The 21,461-nt window shown below is 46.3% G+C and overlaps 2 protein-coding genes across 4 annotated transcripts in view; both read left to right on the top strand.

Moving 5' to 3' along the window:
- The window catches only part of LSP1 (lymphocyte-specific protein 1), a 39,678-nt gene extending 37,180 nt beyond the window's left edge, over positions 1 to 2,498 (top strand). Inside the window, exon 11 of the mRNA XM_021402451.1 lies at positions 1,630 to 2,498. The gene's annotated coding sequence lies outside the window, so the exon portion shown is untranslated. The remainder of the gene's footprint in view (positions 1 to 1,629) is intronic.
- The window catches only part of TNNT3 (troponin T3, fast skeletal type), a 36,395-nt gene continuing 23,770 nt past the window's right edge, over positions 8,837 to 21,461 (top strand). The window contains exons 1-6 of one of the 3 annotated variants that reach the window (XM_021402939.1): positions 8,838 to 11,538; positions 15,767 to 15,801; positions 16,891 to 16,904; positions 17,628 to 17,645; positions 19,077 to 19,088; positions 19,905 to 19,922. In XM_021402939.1, coding sequence (XP_021258614.1) covers positions 19,080 to 19,088; positions 19,905 to 19,922 — 27 coding nt within the window. In that variant the 5' untranslated portion in view covers positions 8,838 to 11,538; positions 15,767 to 15,801; positions 16,891 to 16,904; positions 17,628 to 17,645; positions 19,077 to 19,079. Of the gene's footprint in view, positions 11,539 to 15,766; positions 15,802 to 16,890; positions 19,089 to 19,904; positions 19,923 to 21,461 lie in introns of all 3 variants that reach the window. The other 2 variants (XM_021402938.1, XM_021402940.1) reach the window with 2 other exon arrangements.

Genomic DNA, 21,461 nt, shown 5'->3' with positions numbered 1-21,461 from the left:
TGGTTAGTAATTGCTTGGGTGGTTTTTATCTACTGCAATATGATCTAGTACATTCACCTGGTGTTAGAAGTGAATATGGAATGATTTCATATATTTCAGACTGTGGTCCTACAGACAGCCTGTATCACAAGATGAGCTATGGTCTAGCTGCATTGCTAAGTCAGAATTATGAGGCTGAACTGCTCGGGCTTGTTGTGTTGTGAATACTAAATAAGCAGGAAAATGAACTTACCAACTACTGATCAGCTCTAAGTGCCTTCTTACCTTATGGATTGCTGCATCCTGGAAAAATACAGCTTCCTGCATGGGTCAGAGCAGGATCTAGCCTGGGATTTGCTGTAAACTGTAGGAGATGCTGTGGAGGTGGGCATGGGGGTTTGTGGAGCAAGAAATACAGGTCTAGTCTGCATGCATCAGGAAGGCTTTCCCTCTGTTTTGAGAGTCAGAGGCAGGCTTGTGCCCTGTAACTTCAGGGCTTGTGGTCTGTGCTCCTGAAATCACTCTTTCTACTATTTCAGCATCCCCCTGAAACCTGCTGTGATATGGGTCTTGGAGACCATATGGATGGCAGCTTCCATGGCACATAGCTGTGCTGGTATATGCGCGCTTTGGTGGAGAGGCAGAGATGCTATGAGGCAGTAAAAGGAAGCTGGCTCTTAATTTATTTGCCTTCTCTGTCACACTTGTGTGTTTTTTTTTCTGATGAGTCTCCTTCAGAGCTCTGTGTGCAGGAGACTGTGCTACTAGCAAGACTTGTGCGTGGCTTCCCCCTTGCTGCATAATGAAGCAAAAGCACAGGGAAAGATAGCCTTGCTCTCTTGTCAGCAGGAAGGTTAGAGAAGAAAACCTGGGGATTGAGGAAAATGTACTGCTTGAAGAGATTGTCTGGATTCATGATGGACTAGGAAGAAGCTGAACTGAGAGGCTTCCAGAGGGTTAAGCTGCCCAAGGGCTTAGGAGGAGGGCAGGTCTCCCACCTGGGGATCCCTACCCTTCTGCCTGACTTCATCCACAATCGCTCCAAAAGTGGGAGCGGCAAGGAGTGTGTTGGCACAGAGGAGCCATCCATCACATGGCAGAAAAGTCATTTTCCCTCGGCAGCACCAGCTGTCGCATGCAGAGCACATCAAGAGCTGCAGGAACTCGATACAGCTGCAGATGGTCCTGGGTGGAGAGCTACGGCTGCTGGGGGCTGCAGGAACGTGCTCTGTGCTTAAGTGGCTTTCTTGGGCTTGAGAGAAAACCTGCTAATAGTCTGCTGGGTTGGGGAGGCTGGTGAGAGCACCTCCTTCCCTCTGCCCAGCATCAGCTGGGTGGGATAATACCACCTTCAGCTGTTAGGCATGATACAGCCCAGGGTATTTCCTGTGGCAGAGCAGAATAGTAGAATCATTAAGGTTGGAAAAGACAGCTAAGATCATCCAGTCCAACCATCCACCTACCACCAATGTTGCCCACTGACCATGTCCCTCAGTACCACATCTCTGCTTTTCTTGAGCACCTCCAGGGATGGTGACTCCACCACATTCCTGGGCAGTCTGTGCCAGTGGCTGACCACTCTTTCAGAGAAGAAATTTTTCCTTGTATCCAACCTAAAAGTATGCCTAACCATATTTTCTTGCCTTACAGCTCATCTTGGTCCTGTCTCGATGCAATCCTCAATGCCACGACTTCCTCGCTTCCATAGAAGAGGAAGTCTTCTCCTGCCTGACATCAGTTTACTTTGGTACAGCCTGACTCATCTCGGGGTGAGCACACCCGGCGCTGCCTCCAAGCTGGCTGCAAGGGATGGATCAGCTGGCCAAACCAGTCCCTCTTTTAACCTTCTACATGACTCTTTGGCTATTTTTTTTCTTTTAATTAAACCTGGATCTGCCATGGAGAGGGAGGCTGTGGCTCCCCTCCCTCCCTTCTTTTCCAAGTGCTGGAAGAGAAGGACCTGCTGTCCTGCCCAGCTGGCAGAGCCTCTGCTGCATCATGGAGAGCTTCTGGCTCTGGGCAGCTGGAGAGGGGGAGCTCATGAGAACCCCAGTGGAGGAATCGGTGTTGGAAAGGAGGGTGATGGGCAGACTCTGGGCTGCCCTCCTGGTGCCAGCTGTGCATGAAGATGTTGCACTGCAACATCTGCTTCAAGGGACCTCCATCTCTGTGTGCACATCAAACTGTGTTTAATTTAGTCCCGTTTATTTAGTTCCCGTATCATCCTTTAATGACAACTAAGTAGCCATGCCATAATGTTCCTGCCACTTCTCCATGTTGACAGTGGCAGCAGCTTTGTTTCAAAAAGCTGCTGCTTTCCCCTTCACTGCCTGCTGTGGGGGTGAGCACTCCTTCTCCAGGTGAGGAGCTCTTCTTGAAGTTTTTTTCCTATTCCCTTCTCACAAAAGGCTCTCAACGTAATTCTGCAAATTGCTTTTGCTTCAATTTACAATGTGTTCTGGATTTAATTTTTTTGTAAGCATTTAATAAAATTTGAGGAAGATGTTGTAACAATGGCACCTCTGAGGGTTTTGATGCAGGAGTTCTTGCAACAAAGCTGTTCTCAAAAGCCCTGTGACTCCAAGCAATAATAGGAGGAAAAAGAAGCGTCGGCCTATGACCAGAAGAGGAGCCTGATGTGTGCTGGAAAATGGGCTGTTCTTGTGCTTGCTCACTTTAAGAGATTGTCTTGCTACTTTCCTTGTTATCTGGGAGTGGGGAGAATGACTGCAAATTGGGAGTAAGTGGTATCTGGGGAGAGGTGGAGCATCGTGCAGAAGACTTCCTGGGGTGAGCAGCTAGGGGTGACAGAAAGCTCAGCTCCTTAGCTAAGATACCTGAGAAATCAAGCTTCAACAAAAAGCGCTGGAGAAGTCAGCTATAAAAATTGCTCTATAGCTTGCTTGAGCATCTGAGATGAGGTCAAAGCAGCTGTCTGCAGGGGCACACAGCACTCTAATGAGCTGACTCTCCTATCTGGAACCATCTAATGAAAAACCTTTTATGGAGGTGACCTGGATAATAACATCTCTGCGGTATAGAGACAGCATGTAGATTGCAGTATCCTTGTCTATGCTGTCCTAAAGTGTTAGGAATGGGAAAGCTTTCTGACATGTCTTTATTTTTTCAGTGCAAGAAAAGTCTTTTCTCGCTATGATCTTTGCCTGCTGTGATACCCTTATCCTCTGCTTCAGCTTACCGTGGATGTAGGATTCAAGGAGTCATGGACAACATCTGACCATATCTTCTTTCAACCCTTCCTATGCCAAGCTTATTTTTCAAGTGAGACCAGAGCATCAGCAGTAGCAAAGAGACATCTCAAAAGCAGCCCTGTGTGGTGCCTGCATGGGTGCAAGCTGATTTCTTTTCTCTCCATCCTGCCGTTGGCTGGGAGAGGGTGGCCAGAAGCTTATTTTGTTACCAATGCACATCCTGCCAGCTTGGAGAGCATAGCGAAGCTCTGAAGGCTGCATGTGTGAGGTACCTGTACTAAGGAGGGTTAATTTGCAGGGTGTATTTCCCCACTTAATGTCCATGTGGAACTCATGTGGTTTCAATAGAAACAGCTGCAATAATTCAGGTGCTGGCTACAGCAAGAAGCAAGCAGATTGCATGGAAACCCTCTGGAGAAACCAGGGAGGGAACTGGCTTGAAGCAGGTGTGTGGAGCTCTTTATGAGGTATCTGAATCAGCCAGGGGAAAGTTTTCCACAATTATATTAACTTTACGAGGTGTTGCTCCTCCTCCTGAGGTAATGTGGCATGCACATGCTGCAGGTGCTGGTGGGGAGCGGAAGGGGGTTACTGTAAGAGTCTTACTCCAGCTGTGCAGCCTAATTCCAGAGCCTGGTGAACAAGAGCTATGTCTCCTAGGCCCCGTGTGGATGCTGGCTGTGCCCTATGCTGTTGCGTTCTCTCAGGCCGATGGTGCGCAGAGAAAGAGCACCAAACCCCAGTGTGGGCTCTTAGTGCACTGCCTTTGAGGCACACATGCTAGCTAAAGACGAGATCTTTTCCTACCACTTGCTTGCAGCTCCACGTTGGGCCTTCAGCGAAGTGGTAGATGCAAAGGTCTAAAGTTTCCCAGTGACTTTGTCCCTTGAAACACTCTCGCAGAAGAAAAGGTCAGGTTCTGAGGCATCTGGGTCTGAATGTCAGCATTTCTCCTCCCACCGGCACCTCAGGGAAGGGTAGTAAACAAGCCCAAGGAGCAGGGAGGCTATAAATAATGAGGCAGCAGCTGATCTGCTGCTAGACAAGTCTCTGAGTTGGTCTGTTGCTATCTTTTGCCTGCTCAACGCATTTTCCCTAATGATATGAGATGCTCTTATTTTTTTTTTAAAGTAGATAAAGGACAGATCTGAGAGTGACAAAATGTAGTAAGTCTTAGTACTTGCTTAAAAATGATGGACTCCCTTACAAGGATCAGGCTGGATAGTAGGAAAAACTTCTTAGAAAAAGTGGTGATGCACTGGCATAGGCTGCCCAGGGAGGTGGTGGAGTTACCATCCCTGGAGGTGTACAAGAACTACGGAGATGTGGCACTGAAGGGCATGGCCAGGGGGCGTGGTGGTGGTGGGCTGATGGTTGGACTTGGTGATCTTAGTGGTCTTTTCCAACCTTAATGATTCTGTGATCCTGATAGCGATAACAAGACAGCCCATGCGTGATTTCTCTGTGCCTTTGCATTGGGTCTGCTGAGGCTTTTGGTTGTAGTGGAGCAGTTTGATGTAGATCATAAATTTCAGAAAGGTGCTTGATTTCTTTAGTAACTCTAAGTGACAGCTATGCTAAAGGCATGTACTCTTTGTCCTTCAATTAAATAGAAGAAGGTATCATGGACTTTGAGCTCCTGAACGCTATAGGCAAATCTGAAGCAGATGGAGTGAGAACATCTCCGAGAGCAAACAGCTGAACGATGGAGGAACAGAGCACTGCTAAAGTCAGGGATTTATATTTAGTGAAGAGAGATTCAATTCAGTACTTACTGATGTGCAACTTGTTTCCATGTGCAATCACTTCATGTTGGGTGCATCATGTTTTGTTTGTAAAATTAACAGATCATCATTCCTTCAAGATCATTTCAGGTGCCGTTTTCTCGTGTTTTGTAGAGCCCTGCAAGTAATTTCAAAATGCCATATGGGGAAAAAAAGAAGTATTTACAGTAGCCAGTAAGTACAAGATGTTTCTCAAAAATAAAGTGACTAGTTCTTGAAAGCGTGAAAAGTTCCATTGCCTAAAATAAGTGTGAAGATGGCCTATCAAATAACTCCTTTGCATACTACCAGCTTTGGCTCTGTGAAGTTTGGCATCTGAAGCACCGGAGGGGTGAAGGGCAGATGATGGTGATGCTGCCAGGGATAGATATTCTAGCAGGATAGCTCCAGGCAGTGAAACCATTTGGAGGCTTTTCAAGTTTACTGGTCAGATTTACTGTTTTGCAAAAGACAGGGTTGCAAAATGCAAATGTGGAGCTGCACTTTGGTTGTTGCTGTCCCTGGAGAGGAAGAGCATGAGTTCTGGCTCTGTTTCTGCTTGTTCCTGGTGTGGCATGTGCTGTACTTGGAGAGTGCAAGCTTGGGAAATGCTGTGCTAGGGAGTAGAGGAGAAATGACATGAAGCTGAGGGATTGGGAAGGCAGTGGTGAATTCTGGGTTGTGGGTTTCTGCAGAGTTTGATTCTTTTTTCCCTCAAAAATTGGGCCAAGACAGATAAAATGCATGGGGTTAAGCTTGGTATATTCAATCTGGACTTTAAGTGTGGAAATACCAGTGAGATATGCGAAAAAGCCAACTCTGAAGGCAAACTCTTTGTCTTGTCCAGTACCACCCTGTTGAGCCTTGTTGCCCATTCACCCCATGCACTAGTGCATATCTAACCTGTCTTCCAGTCACTCTGCACTGGATCGAGAAAGTTGAGTATTTCCTGTGATCATCAGAGTTGTGGCCCATCTGCTGAGGCCAGTTTTCATAGTAGACATATAGATCCTGGTATTTTGGGGCTAACACATTTCTTAGGAGTCACCTGCTACTCTGACCCTTCCATAAAAGGTGATGCTTGATGGTCTGTAAGACCTAATAATCCATGGATTGGGAAGGCCTGGCCCAGCTGGGTTCTTCTCCTGAAGGGGAGCTCTGTTAGCTTTCTTCCTCTTGCCCAGAGAGTTTGTGCATGTCCCATCTCTGGAGGCATTCAAAGTTAGGTTGGATGGGGCTCTGGACAGCCTGATCTAGCCTGATACCCATGGCAGGGGTTGGAACTAGATGATCTTTAAGGTCCCCTCCAACCTAAGCTGTTCTATGATTCCCTTGCATTCCTGCTGATGGTGAAATCATGCCTGACTCTGTGCTGACCCACAGGAGGACTTGCAGGAGGTGCTCAGTCCTTCATGCAAATACCCTGATGTGATTAATTCTTCCTTGACCAATGACTGTAATGATCTTTTAGGAATGCTAATGACTTTGTGCGTCTTCAACACTAAAAATGTTGCAGGGAGAAAAAGTAGACGGTAACAACCAGAGGAAATCCTACTGGAATCCTAGGAGAAAGTCACTTATGAGTAAGAAAACTTCAACAGAATTTGAAAATGCTTGAGGACAAGTTGCATCCTGCTCTCTGTCCCCACTGAAGTCAGATCAGTCTAATGAATTCATTCACAGCAGGAACGAAGTATGCATGATGAATCACATGAATGATGCACAAGGTTGGCTTATATTTGCATCTAATGCTGAAGAAGGAGGTCTTCAGATCCATCCCTGTTTCTTTCTGTAGGCATGCAGAGTTTCTGTTTCTGACAGAGTAAGGTTGGGGGTAGAAGCTCCTACTGGCTAAAGGGTTGCTATGTTTGTGTCCTCCTTGAAGTGCTGGTTGAATTCCTCCCTACAGATGCAGGAAGGTGAACAGTGCAATCAGGAAGATGGATGGAGGCACACATAAGTAATTTGGTCATTAATATGACAGCCTGTTAGGTGCCTTTTATCCTCCTTGTTATACCTCTGAATCTTGGAGACATCATAAAGCTACCATCAGGAGAATGTGTTGCCACCCTCTAGGATTCATGGAGGTGAACCCACACCCCCACAAATACTTGTTCTATCTTAATGAAGTACCTTGTTTTGCATGAATGCCTGCAAGTTTGAGGGACACGGATAGTAGGCATGATGGTGGTGGACTGATGACTGGACTAGATCATCTCAGTGGTCTTTTCAAACCTTAACGATTCCTGTAGCCTGAAAACTTCCCCATGCCACTGCTGCCCTCATCCTACTCTTTCATAGAATCATAGAATGGCCTGGGTTGAAAAGGACCTCAAAGATCATCTAGTTTCAACTCCCCTGCTGTGTGCAGGGTTGCTAGCTGACAGACCAGGCTGCCCAGAGCCACGTCCAGCCTTGCCTTGAATTTTCTGACTGCTACAATTGCTTCTAGCAGATCAAGTAAATGAAGGTAGGTATCAGGTGGCATTCAGAGGCTGACTTCTGGATCTCTACTCTCAGCTTTCCTGTCATCTTGTGCTTTGCTCCTCCTGCAGATCTGGGCCTGAAATTCTTCTCTCTGAAACAGTTGCGATGGGGCTGTAGGAATGTCTGGGTGCTGGAGTGGCTGCTGTCAGAGGTGTGAGCCCTGCCAAGGTCTCTCCCAGCTGGGAGAGGGAGAGACAAGCTGCAGGATACTGAGGACCAAGATCCTGACTCTAAATACCAAGCAAGGAATTACAGTAGCCCAAGAGAAGTGTGGCCTTTAGTCATCCCATCTGAGTTGTGCTGCACATTCCCCAGCATCCCGTCATCGCTAGTAAAATGGCAGCAACCTGCTGGTACTTAAATAGAGGAGCTGGTTTTAAAGTTTAAGGCTATTATGATCTCTGCCTGACCTGCTGCTTAAAACAGGTTGTTGGATTTTACTCAGGAACAGAAAATATTTATCTATACTCTGTCCTTTCTCTGAGGCTACTTAGTCGCTATCTGTTTTGCCTTCTTTGTGGCAACGGCGTCAATTAAACTGGAAAGATCATTTCAGTGAACGTAGGGCATTTGCTCTAACCTTGAGCTGCTGATCAAAGCTCTCTGCAGAAATTCTTCGTCTGGGTTGGGAGAAAGAAGAAAAGGAGAAACCTGGATAAGAATTTAAAGTCCCTTCCCAAATGCCTTCTGTGCTTCTCATTTACCGCCTGCCCTAAATCACAGTAAGAAGTGTATAATTGACAGTGTCACAAGCCAGAAAAACAAACACCACATCCCTTCCCCAATCAGCTCAATCAGCATGTTTTCCTGGAAAACTTCAAGTGTTCCAGTGTTGAAGTCTGTACACGTGAACAAGCGTGCCAAAAGCAGAATCATGCGAAAAATCAAAATACTTCATTTTGAAAGCATTCAAATAGGACTTCAGAAGGGAAAAACAAACCCAACAAAGAAACGCTTTGATGGTGAGTAATGGAAAAAGGCAAGTAAAACACCTTTTCCTTGCAAGCAGCTTCACTTTGGGTGACCTAACCATTTTCATGCCATTGAAAGCTCCTCTAGCTCCTGCATGAAGATGGGGTAATGGTGCCTGGAGAACCACCCTGGAAGGGTCTCTGGCCAGGTGTGATTGGCTTTGATACCAGGGTGTTTTGCTCAGGGTCAGGAGTTGGTGAATAAGAGATTCATACTGGGAGTCAGATCTCTCCTTTTTAACCTTAAATTACCTGATCTATTTCAAGGATGTAACTCATTTTATTTACAAACTCTACAGCCTTTAATGAACATGAAGCTGTGCTACAGGCAGGATTTTGGGCTCTGAGGGCTGCAGAGGTTTCCAATGGATGCTTCTCTGGGTCTCTATCCCTGCCTCTGGTTTTGCATCTTCTCCTGTGTGGAAATAATGTCAGTGTGAAAGAGCTCAGGGCTCTGGTTTGAGGGCAGCAGGTGGATGGACTTGATGCAGTTTGAGAGCGTGGCTGGTGCCTGTGTTTTTTGGCCTTGGTACCGTCCATGGTAGACGAGGTGGTCTCCAAAGACTGGCACTTGCTGCACCCTCACCTAGCAAAATTCAATAGGTTTTGGTAGAAAGGTGGATGCAAGCAATCATCTCTTCCCTTTTTTGGTCAATGCAATGAGTAGCAACTGCAAGGTGGATGGTGGTGTTTTCTTGCTGGCCATGCTGGCTGTGAATGGAACTGGCGTATGGCACCAAGAGGTGAAATAAGGAATAGACGTATGGTATGTGTGCACAGCATTGGGTATGTAGCTGAGGCACAAAACAAATATGGGAGGGGATTATGGATATATGCCAAAGCTGATGGTGAGACCCACAAAGAGAAGAAAGGACGAAGCATTGAAGTGGGCTGCAGGAGATGAGCCTCACTTGTGAGCCAGGTGGTAGCAGAACAAAGGAAGAACACAGGTATCAGATGAGCCTTTGCTCAGGGGGTGGATGGCACAGGTCCCCTCAGTCAGACCAGGCTGGCACTGGAAACACAGTGTGCAGCTCAGGGCAGCCAGGACAGGATGCGGGCATGGACACGAGCACTCCCGGTGGAGGAAACCCATAGGATGCACAGGCATCCTTTGGGGACAGTAATAAACATCTGGGTGATAGGGAAGACAGTACAGATATGCTACATAACATCAAAGTGAGTGTTCATCTGGAGCGACATGTCCACATCAGCACAGGCATGCACATGAGATCTAAGGGTGTGCTTCAGAGACCAAAGTTTGCATATTTTCCATCAGAGTCAGCATCTGCCTCCTGCATCACTATGCCTATGAAGCTGCACAGTACGAAGCATAGCACCGAGACCCAGTGCCTGCAACCCACTAACACTGTAGGAAGTCAAGAGCTGCAGCAGGTTGAAACACCTGGCTGCCTGACTGTCCCACAGTCTGTCAACACCAATTTTGGTGTTTTACGTGGCTTTGTCAGCACATCCCTGTGTGGGAGACCTGAATGCGAAATGCCCTGTCAGCAGCAAGAACAGTGCAGAAGGAGGGATAGGTGAAAGAGGCTGGTGGCACCTTTGCCGGACAGGCTTTACAGATGATATAAAAGGAGAAATAGATGAGGGACTCCCCTCCAGTACATTCTCACTCTGATGCCAGTTTGGGCAAATATTTCTTGGAGATGAGCCCAATCAGCAGAGCGCACGATGGGAACAAGCCAGTGCAAGATAGCAAAAATGCTTAACGATGCCCAAAATGTGGCAGGAAATCTAGTTGGCTGCATCAGTGCTCTGGGGGAATGCAGGCTCTGACTCCTGGTCACAGTCATCACTGCGGGTGCTGCTGGGGCTCTGCCACCACCAGCCTCCTCCTGCCCAAAGCAAAGCACTGAGCATGGGTGCAGATCTAATGGCACTGTCCAGTTCCCACTCAACAGGTAACATAAGCATCATCACAAGCCAGATTGCAGGAGGCAGGGAGGGGATGAGGGGATTTTTGCTCGTGCACGTTACCTGGTGCATGGGAGGCTGCAGTGCCCTGCTCCACGTCTTTAAAAGCCGTTCTCTACATCCTCACGCGGGGACTCCTTCCTGCAAGTGACAGGAAAAGAGCAGGCAGGAATCGATCCATGAGCTGAGCCAAAAATATCACTTGTCCTGCAGCTCCGAAAGGTTTTCTCTGCTCCTACAGGCTGGGAGAAAGGGGTGCCCCATCTGCCAGGCACACCGTGGGCACGGTCTGAGTGGCAGGGGCTGCCTGCCAAGGGGAGATGGGAGGAGGGGATGGGGGTTGAAGCTGCGAGGGGCAATGAAATGGAAACCGTGACCTGTGGGTCGTGCAAAGTGCTGTGATTCTCTGCTGGCGTGTCCGTGCAGCTGGTGAAGCCTTGCATGCTTCTGGGCAGCTCATTGGGTCCCTCTGTGCACCTGAAGGCTCCTGACCTCGTACTGGGGCAACTGGGGGGTTCAGCCATCCAAGGCTTGCTGTAGGGTGTCCTTAATTAATATCAGTTTTTTTTTATCACACTGAGAAGGCTCTGAGCGTGGCTAGAGAGCATGCTCTTGTGTGGTTCTCCTGCCCTATTCTTGCATTTTGGTCTAGGTCTCCTCCAACCCCAGTGCTTGGCAGGACCCTTAGCAAGAGATGGGTGAGCAGCAGAGAGAGCCTCTGCCTGTCTGGGGTGCAGAGGTGGCTGCTGTGCACTAAGCTTGCAGAAAGCAGTGTGCCACAACTACGTTTTAAGCAACGGCCACACACTATGGAGCTCCAATAGCCCCACATTTCATTTCTGAGGTGCCTTTGCCTCAGATACCCCTTTTTAAGCTTTGCTTGCCCATTGGTAGTGTAAATATAGAAACACAAACCCTGCTATTTTTTTCTCTCCAAACATGTCCCTCCCATATAAGCATCATCTGCGCGATCACTCCAGCTGCTCCTATACATGGTGTGACCTTTTTTTTTTTTTCACCCCTTCCCTCACTCCTTCCCTTCCCTGCCCATCGCAGGGGGCTGGGGGCCAATCGGCTCCTGCAGACGATCGAATGTCACTATAACTTGAGAGCAGCAGCACCCCAGGACGCCCGCAGATCCCAGCCCGTCCCCTCTGCAGGGAGCTCCGCGCCTATCTCCACTCCCCCCAGGTAAGCGGGACCCCACTGGGAAATCTGGTGGGGCTGAGGTTTGGGTGGGGGATGATCCCAAGGGGAGGGTTGGAGGTTTGTGAGGTCTTGGATCCCGCATAGAGTGTCCCCACTAAGGGAAAGGCAGTTTTCCTTACCCTCTTTGATAGGGCATTGCATAAGACTGGCATAACCTGTAGGGACCTGGGTGTGAGGGTCAGCAGCAGGGGAAGAGGCACCTCCAAAACCCAGGCTGGGAATGAAGTGGCATTGTTTATGGTCAAGGAGGTGTACGTAGCATCCAGGAAAACTCCTGGGCAGCGAGATGGAAATACTGATGTGTCCCCAGAAGAAAGCGATGGCCAAGGTAGGGGAGATGGAGGGTAGTGGAGCACTAATGCAGCTATTGAAAACTTTCATTTCTCCTGTGGAAAGAAGAAAATTAGGGAAGAATCCTCTGCAGGAGGAGGTAGATGAGTAAATTCAGCGTGGCTGTGGGATGTTCACCTTAAGCATGGCTTCAAAGCCCTATGCCTTGCTGTCCTGACCCCTGGTGTGGGTGGCATGGAGGATCTCCAGCGTGCTGGTGGGGCTGTGGGTGACTGTCAGCCAACCACATGGAGACAGGATGGGGCAAGGGTAGGGGACATCAGTTAAGCAGTTGATCCTCTATTTTAGCCTCGTTGCTTCTGGCCAACAGAACAACGCCCAAAGATGAGGTTAAAAGGTGTGTTTTGGGGCAAGAATAAGTGTTTTCTTTGTGTTGGTGGAGGACAGGGAGGCAAGTGAGCTCCACTACTCAATTGCAGCGGTGAGAGAAGTACTTTCTGCTGGAAAATACTGAGCAGTTCGGAAACAAAGGAGGGGGCAGATGAATGAAAGGAATATACATAAATATATATGTGCCTAGATAATTTATTATTACTTTTGCAATAATACATATTAGATGTGTTAAGTTTGCAGCAGCCCCTGCCAGGAAAGCATGGCTGTTTGGTGGATTGAACCCTGCTCCTTGTCTGATCACTGTCCCGTTGCCCATGCACAGCCAATTTATTTCTCCCTCCTTTCTGTAGCGCTCCTACCACTTCACCTCCCTTGTATGGCTGCTGGTGGGTTATTTCCAAGGATAGGCTTGGGGTGCAAGGGAGCCCATTCCTCCTCCCAGCTGACAGGCAGGCAGGCACATTCCCAGCTGCTAAGATGCTTCTTGGGACGTGATGGCTCTGCTCCTTCAGCCAAGGACAGAAGTGTTTGGGGTCGAAGAGGACGAGTTGACCCCTAGCCATTTGGGGTTGAGGAGGAAGAGGGAATTCACCCTGTCAGCTGGGAGGGCAAGCAATAAAACCACCGCATCCCCATGTTTATTGAAAAGCAGAAGAGCATGCGTGTCTTAATTTCTTTTTTGGATGGAACAAGTACTAGGGCTTGAAGAATGTAAGCAAATAAAATTAGAAATTAAATAATTCAGAGTTTTTAGTTTGAATGAAATGCAAAAAGTAACCTTTGCTTTCACTTGAAGGTGTGAGAGGAGGCAGGAAGCTCAGGCTGGCAAAGCTGTGCTTTGCTTTCCTTCCAAATGGTGGGCGTTAATAACTAATTGATTTTATTACATCCTTAAACCTCAGTCAAAGCTAGACCCCATTTTTCTCTGCCACTGTACAAACAAAAAACAGTTATTGCCTCAAGGTGCTAACAGCCTTAATCTCAGGCTGCGTTCGCTGCGTGTAATGCAATTTCCACTGAAGGGCAATCCTGAGCCAGCTGGAGATTTTCCATTGCCTTCAGTGGAAAAAAAATATATATACTGTTCTTAGTGGATTCCTTTCTTCAGTCTCTTTTGGAGGTAAATACGGTTCTGTTTTATTTGCTGCTTTGATGACATGGTAAGCTATGTGGATGGCGCAGGAATCAAGAAGCATTTCTTGTCTCACACGTGGGTCTCAAGTTGCCCAGGGTGTTTTTCTTGCTGTATGGTTTTGTCCTTAGCTTATTACTGATTCATTTTATCCAAGGGCCCAGAAAGCCCCTCCAGATTGGGGCATTTGGGTGTCAGAGACTTTGGCATTCTCATTTGGCTTTCCTAGCATGTGGGCAGATGCCATGCCAAGTCCCACTCGCTGTCACATCACTCGGATTAACAAATATGGAATAGTGTAGGGGAGTACCAATGTGAAAACCTTCAGCAAGAAGTCCTGAGGGCTAAATTGGAGAGTGGATGAGCTCATTTCAATAAGTGTTAATAGCAAGCCTGATTCCAAAGGCTCCCATTGACTTCAGTTGCCTTGGAAAGAACAGTATGCCCTGCATTACATGCCCACCCCACACCAAACGTTTTTGCTCTGCGTCCACAAGTAGGGTTCTCAGGCTATTTTCTTCTCCAGTACAGAGCAAATATCACTCTTTGTACCATGCAGTGAAATTGGTTTGCCCTAAAGATCTTTAGCCTCTCTCTTTTTTTTTTTTTTTTTTTCCTCCATCTTGGGAAGAATGAAATTTGGCTTTACAAATTAAAGCAGAAAGCATGGGAGGACTGGAATTTGCCTTGAGTCCTACAGATCACATACTTTGGAGGAAGCCAACAGCTGGTCATCTGAAATGTTCCCTCCTTGGGCCTTTTCCAGGACAATCTCCACCAACCCACTGCAGAAAACAATAAAATGTTAAGTGTTATTACTATTAGCTCAAATAATTTTGGAGTCTGAAATGAGATTGCAAAGCTATCGTACTGCTAGCCCCTCTGCAGACAGCGAGAGGAAGCCTTAATACTGAAGATTGGATGATGTGGAAAAAAAGAGAGAGATGAGAGGTGGTGTTGTACCTGAGAAAGCAGTTGGAGCTCAACGACCTTTAGTGTCTCTTCCACCCTAACCCATTCTGTGATTCTAAAAGCCTTTTGCAGAGCTGAGGTTGACTCAGGAGTCATGCCTGTGGGCAATAATGGGTACCAGTTAAATGCTCCAAAAGACTGCTGAACCCAGGTCTTGTGTGTCCTAGCAGTAGGCCATCCTCCCATTTGTAACGTAGCCATTGCTGGCATGACTTCCTGGGCAATACTGAGTTCTTTTAAAAAAAAAAAAAAAACACAAAAAAGGTATACAAGGAGATTAAAAATGCAGCCTGCTTAGAACATGTGTTTTTAAATCCTGTTGGTGTTAACGAGTAGCGTTAATGAGTAGTGTTCAGGGTCACTGCTGGGGAATGGAAAGGATCCCTTATAGGGCAGAGTTGGAGCCTCTGGGATTACTGCCTTCCTCTGAAATAGAAAGCTTCTGAGCTGCAGTTGTTCCTTTTGAACCTAAATCAGTCCACCTGCTCCTTCAAGACATCTCTCATATATCAGCTGAGTAATGAAGTTGTGAAAGTCACGGTTTGGGTTTCCCAGCCAAGAGGAGCCTGGCTTTGTATTTTAAGACCTACTGCCAATTTGGAGGAAGTCTGGAGGGGCCCTGACTACCTCCTGCCCCCAGCCTCAGGGCAGACAGGGCTTTTAGAAGAGTGGTAGCCTTGCACTGCAGTGCGCTCAAACACAAGCCAGAAAAGTGCCATGGATGGATTTGTCTCTGCCATGCATCGTGAGATGTGTTGTAATAAGTACAGCTGGCTAGATTGATGTGGATTGCCTAACCATGCATTTGGCCAGTTTTCATCCTAAATTAATCAGCAGCCCATTGTTCATGTATTAATCAGCTGTGTAAGCTAGACACTATTACTTAAGGCACTTAATGACAGTTTCTGCGTGCTGACAATTAAATAGATATCTCTGGATATATCTGTAGGGTGGTTGGTTTTTTATTATTATTACTGTATTATCCAGCTCTGAGTAATACTTTGCTTCCCACTTGCAGTAGCATAAAAGAAGGTAAAATTTCTCTGATCTTGCTGAAGTGATGGAAATGTCAGACAGGTGTGAGAGGACATGGCCTGTGCCATGTCCCTGAGCCTTGGAGGTTTTGTAACCCAAAGCCATGTCCAGATTTCCCCCCCCCAGGGTGGCTGAGTTGATAGGCACTTCTTGCCAGCTGATCTTTCCCCTTTTCCACTTCTCCTTCTCATCTGACCTGGCTGGCAGGGGTCTGTAGCACTCCGAAAATGGCAGTGTTGGTGGGGGATTGGCTGCTGTGTGGGAAAGCAGATGCCTGGCTTTTTTCATCTTCAAATGTCAACCCATCTGCTCCTGCCTTGGAATTATTTAGGAGGCTCTCTCACTAATAACACTTTTTTTTTCTTCTTCTTTTCATCTTTTATCTAGAAACTCACTGCCAACATGTCTGATACTGAGGAAGTGTAAGTAGAGAGCGAGCAGCCTGCATGTTCATCTGTTCTGCTTGGGTCCACACAGTGCCCAAGGGCATTCCCATGGGGAGGGGAGGCAGCTGTCACCCCATGCACAGCCCGAAGCCATTGAGTAGCAGGGAAGGGGCTCCTGGTGTCAAAGGGTACTTTGGAGTTCATGCAGCAGGGAAAGACTTCCTGGCACCTTGACCAAACTCCACTTGTCCTTGGTGGCCATGGTGCTACTCATAATGGTGTTTGAATGAAATATAAGATTGGTGGAGGGCTGCTTTCTGCCCTGATTTAACAAACTCAGAGCAATGTGTCTGAACTCCATGAGATCAGTTGGCATTTGTACATCAGTAGATAGAGAGGGGAGAGTTAGAGCAATCACAGGATCAGAGGCTTCAAGCAGAGACCTACTGAGGTCAGTTAGCTTATTCCCTTACTACAAGGCCATTATGTCCAGCCAACTCTTAAATAACAAACAAACAAACAAACAAAAACTTCCAGCAATGAAATTCAACACATTTCAGGGCAACATCTATCCAGCACGTCCCTTGCTCAGTCTCTTTTGACTGTGCCTTGTCCAACTGCACCAGACATGGCTGGCTCGAGGTTTGGGATTTGTGCAAGGTGACAGCAATGCAGGAGAGGCTGGGGATCAGAGACGGGGAATGGGAAAAGAACATGAAGCTGAGGTGATAACAGCCATGGAATAAACACCAAAAGCATCTGGTTTATCACACATTTTAGGTAGTCACCTCTATGGTTGTAGGTCATCATGCACAGAGCACTGGGACTGAAGTCCACCAGCCTCATCAGCCTTTGCACAGTGTTTTCTTGTGGGTATCATACGATGGTAGCATTATGCTGGAGTTTGGCTCCATATGGGCCAGCAGAATCAGAAACATTAGTAAACTTTTAATAATCTTAAAACAAAATGACTCTTCTGAGAGCAAAGGGAGAATGGGGGAAAGAAGAAACAACATAGATTTCAAACAGAAGTGCATTGGATTTCTTCAGCATAGCCTGGCAACAATATGGAGTGGAAGAAAAGATTATCTAGTTTCAATAACATTCTTTTTTTCTCTCTCTCAGGGAGCACGGAGAGGGTAAGTCCGAAATCTCTAATTTCTTCTGTCCAAGTCTGCAGCATTCTCTGACTGTGTCTATCTTCTCCTTTCTGCCTATTGTTGGTCTTATATTCAAAAGTGCTGGTACAGTTAGCGTTACCTGATGTCTAACCAAGTGTCATTGTAACTATCTTTTTTTGCATGTCAGTGTTTGGCTGTCTCTGTGCTGCGGGCAAACCTCGGGGTTTCAGCCCGAAGCTGATGTCCTGACTGTGCGGGGATGCTGCTCTCTTTTGTAGGGGCACTGCCATCTGCTGGCAGCTTATTTTGACAGTTTTGGAAACATCATAATTTCTGTTTCAATGAATAGAAACGCAAAACTCACAAGCAACATAGAAACATATATGTATTTTCTTTGTATTTTCTGTTGTTTGGTTTTTTGCATACTCATTGGACCTCCCTACCACCTCTTTCCCCTAACTCGCTTGTACACCTGAGCTCCCATTGCCCAAGAAAAAATTCAGTACAATATCACCCTCCTCCCACTGTATAGCTCCCTTTTCTCAAGTAGATCCTGTTTGCTATCTGTCTTTCTGATTTTAAAATATCCCCTCTGAGGGCATCCTGCCCATACCCATGTGAACTTAAAGGGTTCTATTGTGGGTGACATCCTACTGATGTGTCACTTGTCGTTGGCTGTGTGTTGGGCGCTAAAGTTGATGATTGTCTACTTTTTTTTCCCCCTCCTCTATTTCAATGCAGAGGAATACGAAGAAGAAGGTAACAAAACACTTGGAATGTAACTGATCTTTCCTGGACTCTTGGTTCTGCCTTTCCCTTGTCTGTATATGACCCCTCTCTTTGACACTTGCCACTAAAGGTGATCTGAAACACTTGATCTGTCAGTCAAAACATGGCCATGATGTGCAGACATGTTACAATAAAGCATGATACTTGTAGGAGCCATAGGGGATGGTGATAAGCTGGTAGATGAATCTTGGAATTGAAAAGGAGTGTGGGTTGTCTGGCTCCTGAGGAGCACCAGGCAGGGTACTGGGAAGTCTGGAAAGGGTGAGGCAGGGAGTCAGCTGGCAAAGAGGAAGTCTTTCAGTGCACCATTAGCTGGCAAAAAGTGATTTGACAAGCTGCTGGAGACACAGAAGAGGTCTTGGAAAGATGGAGTATGAAAAGCCCTTCACGCCCCCGAGATTTTTCACTCGACTTGTTCCAGAGTCTGTGGCCAGCAGGGAGGGGAAGATTCTGGAAGTGTACCACTGTCTTTTCTGGGCACTTTTGACATGTTCAGGCAAGTGTAGCTGTCAGATGTCATCCTTCATTTTCCCATGATATCTGGAACTGAAATAAGGGCAAAACTCTGGGACACATCCATAGGAGTTTTACTTTCTCCCAAGAGCTCTCTTTAGTGTCCAAGACATCACCTAAAGGGTAAAGTGAAAGCCTTTTCTGGGAGGTAGAATTGTCTGTATTGTGCACCTCTGAGACTCTATCATCTGCAGAAATGTCCATCTTGGGGCCTTTATACGCAGCAGCAGGTTCCCCCCAGATTGCTGCCACTAAGTAATTCCCATCAGCAGTGATGGGAACAGAGGTGTGACCGTGGGCTTGCTGCTTGTTCCTGCTCTCAGGCATAGCTGTGTTTCCCTCAGCATTGCTACCAGGGAGACAGGGAGATCAAAGGTCCAAGAGCAGCAAGTGCAGATGCCAAATGCATTGTCAAGTTGTCTACAGTGGCTGCTGCCCAGAGGGGCAGAGCTGGGGAGGTGTCAGTGCTTCTCATACTCCTTCCTTCTTTGCATCTTGTCAAACACCCAAAGAGTGAGCAAAGGGTGTCGTTCCTACAGACAAGCCTTCCTAAAAGGAGAAGTACTTCTTGCCTCTCTCTTTCTTTCCCTTACTGTCTCCTTTTGAGTTTCAATAATGTAATAATTGAAATTAAAAGGCAGGTGACTCTTTTCCTACTTTTCTTTATATGCATGACCATCTCCTCTGATGTGTATCTTTGCATTGTGCCCCCAATTTTGCTTGACCTTTTTGCTATCTTCCAAAGCAACCCGTATAACTTCTTCCCATCAGTTTCTAACCACTTATTCTCCAGGCCTTCTCTGACTAGAATACCAGTTTATAACATTTTTCTGTTTCCATTTTCCTGTTTGCTGTGGCTTCTTGTTCCATGACTCTTGCCATCTGAAGCTCATGAAGCAGGTATGTGACATGGCTTCTGCTTTCTTTCTCTCTTGGTGTGGAGGAAGAATGCGTGCAAAGAAATACAGAGGAAAGTGTTCACACTTGGTGGCCAGGATGTGGTCCTGAGCCACAGACATCAATGCAATTACAGCTATTGATGTCACTTATTGAGCTGGTAGGAAAATGGGTCTTATATATATAGATGCACGTACATAACATACATACATATATATACACACACACATATACAAGTGTGTAGTTATGTATGTATATGGGAGCAAATATTTATTTGGTTTGGTTTACCTTATTTACTGCACTGTAACTTTCTTATCACAAAGGTGTTAAGTCCTCTCCCCAAAATCTTAGGTTAAAAAGAGGTGGTGGAGGACTCTGCAAAATTTGCATCCATTTCTTGAAGTTCAGAAATGCATTTCTTTAACAATTCAAAATATGATGAATGTTGGCCTAAATTTGTAACTGTTCAAGAAACATGGATTAAAAAAAAAAAGAGAGAGATTTTATTTTTGATTAAAATTTCATCAAAACTCAGCTTCAGGAAATTTCAACCAGCTCTAATAAAGATAAATTAGTGGGTGAGTTTTTATTCTGGTTTTTATTTGTGGTCATACCCCCATATTTCAGTAACATTTATAACCCTATAATATGCCCATAAAGATATCATTTTTATTTCTCGCTCATTCTGTAATTTCATCATTGTGTATTTTTACCCATAATGGTCTGGGAGCTTGGAAAACCTCAAGAATGATTAAATAAGATATTTCTGTTTTAATTCTCTTCTCCATTCACTTCCCTGTGTGATGTTGCCACCCACAGAAGAGGTTCACGAAGAAGGTATGTGAAAGGACGACTCAGCTCTGCCCTTTGCAGGGCTCATTGTCGATGTGTCCATCATTTTGCAAGGATGTAGAAGAAAACAAGAGGCGAGAGAAGGATGCTGGGACAAGGGATACCTCACCTGAAAACATTTTCTTCCCCTGAGTCTCTCCATTCCCACACGAGGAGCAACTGGTTTAGCAAGGCATCTGAGGAAGTTTTGGGGTTCCACCATGCATGCCCCATACTTTGCGTAGCCATCAACACCTCCACTGGTTTTAGGGAGGGTATAGCATGGGAAATGTGGGCACCATCCCCTTCACCAACCCCACAGCAAGCTCTGAGGCTGTTTTCAACCCTGGCTGTTCATAAGACCAGCTGCATAGCAGCTGGGGTCTAGCTCTAAAGGTCTATATCCCATATCAACTGGTTTCTCTTGTGTAGCTTGGCAGATAATGATCAGATGGATTTTTAAAGCCAAAATCCATCTGTGACAAGGTATGCGTGTAGCCATGTGTTACACAGTACATATTCTATAATATGTAATATTATATATAGTATGTCATATATATTATGAGTTACAGACAATAATATATAGTATTATATATAATATAAATAATAACACCTGCATTCTGTGGTGTTATTAGTTATATCTGTGAGGATACTGGCAAATAACTTGGCTGGCTCTCTGCGGGGTGCGTGGTGTCTGCAGGATGAGGAAAGGGGCTGGAACAGAAACACACCCTTTGTACTTGATTTGTCTGGGCCTTGGTGCTCCAAGTATGAGGAGCCAAAGGGTGGGTCAGTTCCCTTTGCATTTGCAAAGCTTTGTGCTACGGGCACGTATGAAAAACCCATAAACCTGTTTATAATAGGGGCAGACCAGCACTGCCCAGTTGGCAGGGTTTTTGCAGAGTGCAGGTCCTGAAGGATTTACATTTCCTGAATCCATGCACACCTTGGTCACCTGCCTCCATTTCATGTTTCTCTGTTTCACGCCCCTGTGTGTTCTCTTCTCCCCTGTTGCTTTCACATACCCTTTAGTCCAACTGCTCTTGTTTTCCATCTCACTGTTCTTGTTCCCTGCTTCATCCCAGCTGCTGGGGCCCATGAAGAAGGTACATGCCTTGGCCTTCTGCATCCCCCGCCATCATCTCCTTAGCACTGAGAGTAATTGAAGAGTGAGGCAAGAGGAACAAGACATGGTCACTGTGTTGTCTATGCTCCCCACCTTTCCTCCACAACCTTTTCTGCTGTAGGCTGCTCCTCTCACATGGTGCAGTTAATTTCCACTCACCTGTGTCTCACTCATGCTCCTCCTTGCCCATAGTGCATCCCTCATTGGAATTAAACATATTCCCTCTGACCTGACAGATTATTCAGCCTGTGTATTAATGTGCCTCTCTCAGTGCTTCTTTACATCCTGTCTGGTGGCACTTCCCACGTAAAAAAAAGAAGCTCATGGAGAAGGAAGCGTGTATTTAAGACAAATTACCATTGAATCATGTTTATGTACATAATATCTCAGGTTACCCGTGCCCTAGCTTTCAGTAGGGA

Source organism: Numida meleagris, chromosome 6 (genome assembly GCF_002078875.1).
Source record: "Numida meleagris isolate 19003 breed g44 Domestic line chromosome 6, NumMel1.0, whole genome shotgun sequence".
Taxonomy (NCBI): domain Eukaryota; kingdom Metazoa; phylum Chordata; class Aves; order Galliformes; family Numididae; genus Numida; species Numida meleagris.
The sequence above is the reverse complement of the archived record's forward strand: the minus strand, read 5'-3'. Positions and strand labels throughout refer to the sequence as shown.